We start from the raw sequence: 12,204 nt of genomic DNA on the forward strand, positions 1-12,204 counted from the left end.
TCTCAATTTATTGATTATAAAAACTGTTGGATGTTCTAAAAGCACTGTAAATTTTAAACAAGAATTTGACGCTTAATACAACAAATAGAAGCGTGTAGCTGCAACAATTTGAACCTTAACAAATAATTGAAGATTTATATTTTGCCATAAATAAGGGCGAATACTAATATTTCTGAGCAAGATTTGGCTCTAAAATGCAAAACTAGCAGACAAATGGTCTGGACTATCAAGAAAAAGCATAAATTCAAGTTCTTCAACATGTATAAAGCCCCAGATCACAATGCTGCAAAAAATTTTGTGGCAAAAAGTTGTGCAGAAAAATTATACAAATTATTGTGTAGAAATAAAAAAGTATAATCGTGGATGAGAAAACTTTTGTGAAATTAAATTTCAAAATGATTCCCGGTCATCATTTTTATATGAGAGTTTTCAGGAAAAAGGCAATGGCTGAATTTAACATTTACTTCATAAAACTAAAAAAATTCCCCTAAAAAATTTGGTTTGGCAAGCCAGATGTCAATGAGGATTTAAAACAAAAAGTTTCGTCACTAATTCCACAATAAAAAGTGAAATTTATTAAAGAGTGTCTTAAAAAGCAATTATTGCCAAAGTGGAATACCCATGACAGTAATGCAATCTTTTGCCTGACCTAGCGACTTGTCATTACTTCAAATCTATGCTAAACTTCCACAATGCTAATAGTATCAATTTCATACCTAGAACGCACAATCCTGCAAATTGTCCTGAACATCGTCCAATTAGGCAATATTAGGTGATTTTTAAAGCCAATTTACGTAAGAAGTTTAGGCAAGAAAAATTAAGTACTGATCACAAAGTATGGATCTCATCTAGAGCAAAATCTTATGACTCCCATAAAGAGAAAAATACAAAATTTCGTTTTACTTAGGAAATTTTTTTTATTTATTTATTTTTGTTCCAGACTTAATACAAGGTATAAAAAGTGTCAGTTTTACTTAACCCAACATTTAAAAGAATGACATGGTAAAACAAATGAAATAAAATAAAAGAATGACATGGTAAAACAAATGAAATAAAGTAAATGAATGACATGGTAAAACAAATGAAATAAAATAAAAGAATCACATAGTAAAACAAATGAAATAAAATAAATGAATGACATGGTAAAACAAATGAAATAAAATAAATGAATGACATGGTAAAACAAATGAAATAAAATAAATGAATGACATGGTAAAACAAATGAAATAAAATAAATGAATGACATGGTAAAACAAATGAAATAAAATAAATGAATGACATGGTAAAACAAATGAAATAAAATAAAAGAATGACATGGTAAAACAAATGAAATAAAACAGGTTGATGAAAAAAAGCAACTAGAATATATAAAACTTTGCGTTTGAGACAACGTTTGAGACAAGACAGCGACAGTAAGCATACGTCAAAGAAAGTAAAAGTGTTTTTATCCAGAAGCAGACTAAGTTAGTTGAATAGCGGGGTCAAAGCCTAGATTTATTGCAATTGAATGCCAATGGGCCATTCAGGATCAAAAAAGTGGCGATTTATAAAACGAAAGAGCTGATGATCATTCTCCTAGAAACTTAGACTCGAATCAATTCAGATACAACCAAGAAAATAGTTGAATCAATGAAAAATCGACTTGCAGAAGTCTTAAAAGCTAAAGATAGTCTAATTTGATATTAAGAAGTCAAAAAATTTAATTTTTTAGAGAAATGTTTAAAACTTAAAATTTTGTTCGGATACTTATTTAAAGTTAAAAAAACGCATAGTTTAAATGCATGGTTAAGTTTTGAGCACATATAGTTAATTATTTTAATTTTTTTAATTCTTTTAAGTTATTGAATTCTTGATTAAATTTTCAGTTATAACAATCATAAATTTTATATATTATTATAAAATTTATATAATTTTATATCTTTTATATTAATATTAAACTTTTCTTTTAAAATTACTTGTCAAAATTTACTTTTTTTTTTTTAAAAAAAAAAATTTAATTCAGGCAATTATCCTACTGTATAAGATGTGTGACACAGATAAATTGTAATCAAAACTGATATGTATATTTATTATATTTTGGTATGCTACAGAGCAATAATAAAGAGTATTTTTTATTTTGTAATAAAATATTATTTAGTTCAAATTTCTCTAAAAGTCTTGCCTATTGTTGTAAAACATACTGAATACAAAAGAATATACTGAATACAAAACATACTGAATACATAAGAATATACTGAATACAAAAACATACTGAATACAAAACATACTGAAAACATACTGAATACAAAAGAATAGAGTCTATTATTTACAGAAGTAAAGAAAAAACAGCTTTAAAAAAAACTTAATTTTTATAAACTTTTGATTTTAATACACCTACACTTTTGATAAATAGATAAACTTTATCTAAAATGACTTATAATAATGCAACTAAGTAATAAGAACTTACCAAAAATAAAAAACAAAAATAAAGATTCTTCACAAGTTTTTTTTAATGGATTCAGGTTAACAAGAAACTTTAATGAACTATTTTGATTTTTGTTTAAACCACAAATCATTGATAAACAACTCCTTAGCTTTTCATTGGCTATAATCTCTTCACTACTTAAACAGTTATATGCATATACAGATGCACAAAACTCCATTATTGTCAAATGTGCAAATTGATAGAAATAACCATTATTTGTTTCAATCCTTTCAATAAATCCAAAAAAATTTTCTTCATTTTTATTAAAGTCAATGCTAAAAGTTTGAATATCTTCTTTGGAAAAAATTACTCTATTTTCAATAAACAATTGATATGCAATTTTACAAATGTTTATAATATATTTTTTATTGGAATTGTTTTCCATCAATTGATAAATCAATTCATTGTTTTTGATGATGTGTTTTTGCAAAAAGTATAAAAAAATATTTGCATACAAATCTGTCATTGTTAAAAAAGAATTTTTGTAGAAATCTTTTGAATTACTAATAATCTTACACATGGAAGATAAATAAAATGGAACAGATGACATGGACTTTGCAATAGCAGATTCCTTTAAAGTTGCTTTCACAACATCTTTTTTTTCTTCTAAAACATTATTTTCTATATAATTATTTATTCCGCTTTCATTAAATCCCATAATTTGAATGTTTATCTTATCACAATGTTCTGTAGATATACTTTGGTACTTATCAATTGCATAAACCCTACCAGCAACTACATATTTATATTTTTGAATTTCTGTTAAAGCATTAACGATTGGATAGTTTTGACTTGAACTGCAATTAATTAATTCATTTAAATATTTAAACTCATCTAATCCGTCAATTATAAACAGTGCAGGATGAACACTAATATCAAAATCATTTATAATATCTAGGTAGAAAAAATTTAGTAATTCGTTAATATTACCAATATATTGACATAGATTAAGCCTCCTGCATTCCAAATAAAACACAAGTTTAACTGTTTCCCAAATTAGGCCATTTGACCAATCAAGCAAACATTTTCTAAGCAACCATGTTTTCCCAATACCAGCTATTCCAGATATTAATGTTACAGATTTTTCTTTCATAAATATTTCACTATATGAAATTGGTGTATAACGCATTTGCTTTTCAAGAAATTCTTTTCTTTCAACACTAAATACAGCATCTGTTTGAGTATTAACTGCATCAACAATACATAGATCAACAAATTTATGCAATAAATCAACATTTGCAGGAAATTTCAGTGGTGGTTGAACTTCACATATTTTCCCATAATTTGTAAGATAGAAACTTTTGAGTGTTGTGCATATCTCTGATATATCTAAATACAATAACTCATAATCATCATCATTATCATCATCATTATCATCATCATCATCATCATTATCATCATCATCATCATCATCATCATCATCATCATCATCATCATCATCATCATCATCATCATCATCATCATCAGCTTCATCATCATTAACATTAACATCATCATCATCATCATTAACGTTATCATCATCATCATCATCATCATCACCATCATTATCAAATGTAAAAGATTACAGGTCATTGTCGTGGTTAAATATGAAGATCTTCCAATATTTTAAATAACTAATTAGAGAAAAAGTTTTCAAATATTTAATACATATTTCTTTATGGAAAATATGGACCAGATTAATCTTTGAAATACTTGTTCTTTTAAATCTATCATAAACTAGACAGTCAAGTCTAAACAAAAAAAAAAAAAAAAAAAAGCTTAGAAAAATTTGTTTTCTATAAAAAAAACAGACTTAAATCTTAAATGTTTCATTATATATCTCAAAAACAAGAGATTTGGTAATACTAAACCATATATCATTTTGAGTGCATTTTATTACATTTAATTTGGTTAGAGTTTAGCAATTACCAAGTTTTGTAATTACTATTTTACTTATTTCTGAGGATTTCTCCGGAAGAAATGTGATGTCTAATTTTTTTTCTAATTTGCAGAACTAAAAAAACTTGTGAACAGTCACTGTCAAGCGAACCCAGGACACTTCTTGTAGAAGAGGAATGTTATTATCCTTACTGATGCTCAGTTTTCCACTTATTTTCACTGCACAGAAAACTTCTTGCTAAATTGCCTGTTGTAGCACTACCCTCTAGATCTGAAAAAGCTACAAAGTCCCATTTAATCCTGTTAGTTTGCTAATTATTTACAGAAAATTTTTTTTCCATACTAGAGTACTAAGGGCTGTTTTAGACTCTGTCAATGGACAAACTTCAGCAAGCACAACCATGAAGCATGAATTAGTGTATGGACTAGTTTTACAGTCCTTAAATTAAATCCAACTATAGGACTTGTTGTTTGCTTCTGACATATTAAATTATTTGACATTCTAGTTAAAAAACACTCCTCTTAAACTCTAAAAATGTTTGTGGTATGGTTTCAATTATCTTAATAACGAAACTTTCTTCTTATATCACTTTGATAGCTGCATTAAAAAAAGTTATTATCTGAATTATTGGATGTAAAAAATCCTGTTGTAAAAAGTTACCTTCTGAATTCTCTGTAAAGAAAGCTGTGTGTGGACATTTTCAAGAAAAAAAGAATAAACATCAAAAACATTGTGATTTTAATAGATTCTGTTGAGGTAAATTCCATCATATGATTTTGTAAGATCAATTGTTTTGCTAAAAGTTACAAAATTTTTCAAGCTTTAAATTTTTTTCCAGTAAGGGTAAATTCATGTTACTAGATCAACATATGCATCATAGGGTAAACCCTTTTTACATGTTCAAGAACAAGATTTTTTGTAGTTTGTAATTTAAAGGTGATAAACATTCATTATTAGGTAAATCAGTTAGAACATTTCCACATTAAAACTAATGCATGTTTTTATGATTATTTAAATACTAATAACTTAAACCCATTCTCAAAATCTAATTTTTTAATAATTCATTATACTAGCCCAAACTAAAGCAATTTTTATTACGAATTTAAATTAACCACTGCATAATACTAGTGGTGAATATAACTTAATCACTATTAATATAAATTGGTAATTTATATTAGGGTAAATTAATACACAACACAATTTTTAACTTTAACCACCACTTCCCTTGCCACAACATCATAACTCTTTAGTAACAAGTCCCAATCCAGTGAATGAAAAAACCACTAACCCCTCCTTCCCCCCAGAGCGTGATGTAATTTATAGACAACCCCTTAACCACTATACATTATAAGGAGAGAATGGTCTGAACAGGTTTCATGTCATTGACATAATTTAAAATCGAACCGTCAACAAAAACTGAATAAGTGTAATCTAAAAAATATTTTGAGGTTTAAAATATAAAACAAATTTTTTTTTATAAATTTATTCTTAGTGGATTTGAAATATTTTACAATTTGTTATAACTTATTGTTTACTAAAAATTTTATATTAAAATGACTTCAAAATATTAAACTGAATTATTTCTTAAATAAGAATAACAACTGCAGGAACAGGACAGGTCAGGTTCAGGATAATTATGATCACCCTGCTACTGGTACCATGTAACCAAGTACTACCTGTCCTATGCCCTGCTGCCTTTTAGGGTTTATTTATTAAAGCAAAGGTTAAGAGATATATACTCCAACTTAAAAATTCCCCTGCCTTGGGGCTCTTGGTTGAGTAAAGGTTAAAGATGGTCTCATTAAAAATACTTATTAAGTGCAGATCCAGCTAATGAACTGCATCCAGTTACTGTCTTGTAAAAGGCCTCCTAGGCAAAGACTATTGGGATAAGTGTAAGAGTCAATCAATGAGCCTTGAACTCCTTCTTTGTCTATTAGGTTGGCGTGGATGTAAACATGCGTTACATTGTTTCCCCTTTTCGATAGTGAATCTTCCAGTTAACTCTTAATAAAGATACAGCTCTAAAACTCAGTTTAATGGTTCTGAAGCTGGTTGGTAGTAAGGTTTCCCAAACTCTGTGATAGCTTTCAGAGAGGCTGATTCCATCTACAGCTGTAAAATATCAGAGTATTAACAGTGCAATGTTGTGTATGGATAGTGTCTGTGTTAATGCTTTTGGTGTGCATTAACAAGACCACATAAGGAGAGCTAAGTCACAACTTTGGCTTAATTAGCAGGACTAACACAACTGCTCAATGCTCTTGCTTTATCTATGAATGAGTCAAGATGCCTTTGTCTGTCTATGAACGTGTCGAATCCTCTTTAAAGTTAAATTATGCCTAAAGTAAACCAAAAATTAATCATAAAAATCATCCTCACCACCTTACTGTTTCAATACAACTTTCACTAATTATCGTGGTCTTCAAAGTAACTTTCCATCAGTCAAATCAAACCTCTTACAAAATTTGCAAGACTTGCTTGCTTTTTGTGAGATTAATTTAAATTTATCTATTTCTTCTTTGGATATCAGTATTGAAGGCTACAATCCTTTGATTTGTAAAGACTCCAATAGTTGCATTCTTGAGTCAGGAATATACTTACAAATCAATTCACCAATTTGATAAATATTAGGTTCGAAACCTCTGATCATTCTTTTATTTAGTTCCACTTAGCACCTTTTCACCCTATTAACTTTCTATTGGTTCTTTATCATTACCCAACTTTCTCAGACTTTTTTATTATTATAGCTTTTAGGTGTATCTTTTTTATGATGATAGCTTTTAGATGTAATTTCTTATTAAATTAAATTTTCTCTTTATCCCTCTGCCAATATTGTTATTGTTTACTTTAATGCTCATCACTCTAAATAGCATGACTCTAACACCACTAACAACCTTGCTGGCACAACAGCCCATAACTTCTACATTTCTCAATCTCTTACTCAGATAGTTAACTTTGTGACTCTTCTTCCAGAAAACCTTAATTATTTACCTTCAATCCTTGATTTGTATCTTTTCTCTAACCCAAGCTTGTGTTCAGTGTCTCCATTTTTGCTTTTCAAAATGACTCTACAATAAATTCTTATGTACCTCAGGTAAGTCATATTGTTATCAGCATTTAATATTAAAACTCTGATTGACCAAAATTAAAAATCAAATATTATTCTGGATTACAACAAATATATTGGGTGGCAAAAAAAAAATCCAATCAACTTTAAATTGAGATTTCTATAAAACTACAAATACCTTTTATTTCTTTTACTTTTTTAATTAAATGTTACTTACTTGTCTATAATTGGGTTGATAAACTTTTGTTTACAAATCTATGACTTGCGAAATGTTTGAAACAAATTGAGATGCGTAAAAATAATGTTTTTGATATGCTAAAAAAAGTTCCAACTTCCTGGTTAACAATTTTACTATGAGAAGAAAGATAAATGTGTCGATGATCAATTTAAATAAATAATGGACAAAGAAAAATTTGCATCCTTGTATGGCAAGCAATTTGTAGCTGTGGTATGCAGCCCTCTTGTTTTGTCACTAAGAAGACCTTGACTGCCAATCTCTACATCAAAAAATGCCCCTAAAAAAGACTTATGAAAAAGCACAAATACCAATATCTTTGAGGTGAACTTGCTGCTTCGCTATATTCTATAAAAGCTCTACAACATTGCAAGGATAGTAATGTGAAAATTGTTCCTAAAGATGCAAATCCTTCTAATCATTGTGAAGAGCATGAAGACCGCAAGATTGCGAAAGATTAAAGATTTTTGACCAATAGTTAAAGAAGATTTTTGTAGGACAGCTGGAGTAACAAAATATAAAGAGGACTCCCAGAAAAAATGGAATAATTCCACCAATAAGGTGTAAAAAGAAAAAAATCTGCAAAATGATGGCATTAACCCGCTATTGAATTTGATCTCTTGCCAAACAGCCCATTAAGCCCCTCAAAATTATGTTGAAACTCTAACTTATATAAAAATAGTAATATATATGATAATAGTAATAGAAATTATAATATTAATAATAACAATAAGAATAATAAAAATAATAGTATAAATAACAACAACAATAAATAACTTCAAGATATCAATATTAGTAGTAATTATAAAAAATTATATAGTAAAAATATTACATTAATAATATAAAAACAACAATAATGACAGTAATAAAAATAATAAATGATATTAAAAATACTAAAAATATTAAAATATTGAAAATAAAAATAATATTATAACAACAAAACACTAAAATAACAACAACAATTACTATAATGATAATAATAACAACATTAATATTAGTAATAATAGTTAAAAGTAGTTAATAATAGTAATGCTTATTTATAAAAATAATAATAAGCAATAGTAATGACCACAAATTATAATATTAAAATTAAAAAAACGATGCCAAAGAAAACAATACTATTGACTATCGAAATTATAAACATTAACTGTATTTTTATAATAAAGAGTATAATAAACTGGTTTTAATAGTTGAGAATGAATTGTGAGCTTTTTCATGTTAGTTAGAGCTATTTCATGAGGAATGTTGTTCCAGGTTTTAAAGTTTTGATATGTTATAGATTTATCCCCATAATCGTGAGAGCGGTGTTAAGAGACAGGCAGGTGTATATAACTATTGGAACGAAGATGATAACGAGTGTTGGCACTTTCGAAAAAGAAATTGATGAAAGTTAAAAGTAGGTTATTGTGTTGCTCCAGAAAAATAACAAAAAGATGAGTATAAGTAGTATAAAAGGAGCTCATTTTTTTTCAACCAACATCAACCAACATCAACCAACCAACCAAAAATAATTCAGACAATAAGCAGAAGGTTGTGTATATGTTGTCTACTTGCCATTCAGCAAAAATGATTGACACTGGTAAAACCTATGCAAATCACTCATTAATATACAAGCCATCAGTTGTACGATCATATAACAGTCACATGGGAGGGGTTGACAGAGTTGATCAACAGTTACATAGTTTACGCACATTGCGTAAAACTTATAAGTGGTACAAAAAATTAGCATTCAGAATGATATCACAGATGATACTAAATGCACATAAAATTTTCCTACACAAAACTGGAAAATCTAAAATAACATTCCTAGATTTCTGGCAAGACACTACTTCATCATTAGTCCTATTTAATCAAGCTATACCAAAAAATTAAAGACTAGATGATATCATATCTTGTCTTACTGGCAGACACTTCCCTTCGCTAAAAGTAGCTTCACCAGATGCAAAGGATAAACGACCAACCAAAAGATGTAGAGTGTGTTATGCAAGGGGAAAACTGTCGACAAAATGTCAACCACTGAAAACTACATACGTTTGTCGATTTTGCCATCTGAACCAGGGCTTCACCCAGATACTTGTTTTGAAGAATACCACACTAAAGTTAATTATTTATAGTAGTTAGTTTGTTTTGTTTGCATAGGTAGATTTAATCTTTTATCTTGCAATTAGTTTTTTGTTTCATGCTACAAACATAATAAAAAAATTTATCTTAAAAATAATAAATTTGAAAAAATTATTGTATTTTTTGAATCTCTCCTTTTTCTAGAGTTTTTATGATAAACCTTTTATTTTTTTGCTATGAACTAGTTAAATGATTGCTAAACTGTGTTTAAACAAGCTTAATTTGTTTACAACATAATATTTTGATTTATTTTTGGATTTTACTTCGAAAAAGCGAAATTTTGATTTATATCAAAGGCCGTTTTTAAGTCATGTGACATCTTACAATTGTGATAAATAATTTTTTTTTAGTTATTTTGTTCGATCGATGTATTAGTAAAAAAGAGGCCAAGTTTCAGAGAGATTGGTTTATTATTTTAGTCACTACAAGGTCTCAAAGTGTTTGAGTCAGAATCGGAAATTTCGGAAATATAGCGGAAAATATCCCGGGAGAGAAAGGGTTAAGCAAAACACTAATGTATGAATTTCACTATGATTACAAAAAGAGTAAATATTCTGATTGAGCAAAACTAATATTTGCAGATACAGATTTTTAGCATACGAAATAAACAGACATTTATGCGGATATAGCTAATGATTTTGAAAGCAAATTTAATACAAGTGAATTTAATGAGAATCATCCTGCAATTAAAAAGGTAGGTTTTAAAGTTGGAGCTTATAAGAAAGTATTAGGAATTTTTAAAGATGAGGCAAAAGGAGCACAAATTGAAGAATTTGTAGGACTTAGATCTAAGTTGTATTCCTTCAAAGTAATCGGAGAAGAGAAGAAAAAATGTAAAGTAGTAAAGAAAAATGTTGTTAAAAAAGGCATAACACATGAAAAATACAAAGATTATTTATTAAGTAAGAAGAATCATATTAGGAAAGTGATTGTAATAAGATCACATTCACATGAAATTTACACAGAAGAGGTTAATAAAATAGCATTAAGCGCAGAAGACAATAAAAGAGTTATTTTAGAAGATTTCATACACACATTATCATATGGACACTACACACATTATCATATGGATACTACACACATTATCATATAGACACTACACACATTATCATATAAACATTACACACATTATCATATGGACACTACAAACTAAAAGAAATTAATAGGTAAAATAGGTCGAATAGTTTAAGAGCCCAAAAATATAAATAAAAATGGAAAATAACAATTATCATAAACTTATCAATGTTTAAGGAATAATTTTACCAAATGAACCACTAACAAATTTTCAATTGATCAAAGCAGCAAAAAAATTAAAAATAAAACACTTTAAAGGTGTATTTGTAGGAGATAAATTACCTAAAAATACACAAAGAAAAGAAAGTGGAATATTAATTACAGGAGATTCAAGTACGCAGGGATTTCACTGGATTTGCTGGTACAAAGGCAGAGATAAAAAACTAAGTTTTGACTCTTATGGACTACCACCACCAGTTGAAGTTATTAATTATTTAAAAAGTCCTGTTTATCATAATAGTGATAGAGTTCAATTTTGGAATACCTCATTCTGTGGACAATTCTGTTTATATGCCTGAATAATTCTGTTTATATGCCTTTAATTCTGTTAAAATGCCTGTTGATAAATTCGGACGCGACACTACTTTAGCTGTAGCTGTATATGGTTTAACAATATCTCAAGCTACTAACTTGTTCATTAGGAGAGATGGACAAAATAATGCGGTTAGTAATATCAATATGAATTCTAATGAATTAATAAATGTAGCAGAACCTACGAGCTCACATGATGCTGCTACAAAAAACTATGTTGATAATAAAACACTTAATCTTAATGAATTAGGAATAACACCAAATTCAAGTTTAACATGCCTTGAATTAAAAAAACATGGATGCAGAAGAAGGGCAATCTGGAAGTTATACTGTGATAGGATATGCTTTATTTTACGCGTAGCTATATTACATTTACGCGTAGATTTCACAAGTGAAATCAATGAGCTATAGCTTAACTTAACAAATTTAGCTTATAACTTAAAAAAATTGATTTATAAAATTAATTTTTATAAAAAATTACAAAATTACAAAATTTTTTAGCTCAGAGTTTATAGTTATGATGTAACCATAATATATTATTATATTATGGTTGTTATACTACCATTATTTTATTTTTATATTATTTTATTTTAGCTCAGATATTATGGTTAGAGTTATGGTTAAAATGACTTATGAGATCATGGATACTATAATGATTGAAATATAGTATGAGAATATGGATAGTATAATGGTTGAAACATGATATGAGATTACGGATAGTATAATAGTTGAAATGAGTTAAGAAATTATGGATAAGGATATGGTTAAAATGAGTTAAGAAATTATGGTTAGTATAATGGTTGAAATGACTTATGAGATTATGGATAGGT

The 12,204-nt window shown here is 27.9% G+C and overlaps 1 protein-coding gene across 1 annotated transcript in view; it reads right to left on the reverse strand.

The window, feature by feature from the left end:
* The window catches only part of LOC136076651 (NACHT, LRR and PYD domains-containing protein 6-like), a 51,985-nt gene that overhangs the window by 13,578 nt on the left and 26,203 nt on the right, over positions 1-12,204 (reverse strand). The window contains exon 5 of the mRNA XM_065789963.1: positions 2,447-3,793. Within this exon, the coding sequence (XP_065646035.1) occupies positions 2,447-3,793 (1,347 nt within the window). The remainder of the gene's footprint in view (positions 1-2,446; positions 3,794-12,204) is intronic.

Source organism: Hydra vulgaris, chromosome 02, assembly GCF_038396675.1.
Source record: "Hydra vulgaris chromosome 02, alternate assembly HydraT2T_AEP".
NCBI classification, from domain to species: Eukaryota; Metazoa; Cnidaria; class Hydrozoa; order Anthoathecata; family Hydridae; genus Hydra; species Hydra vulgaris.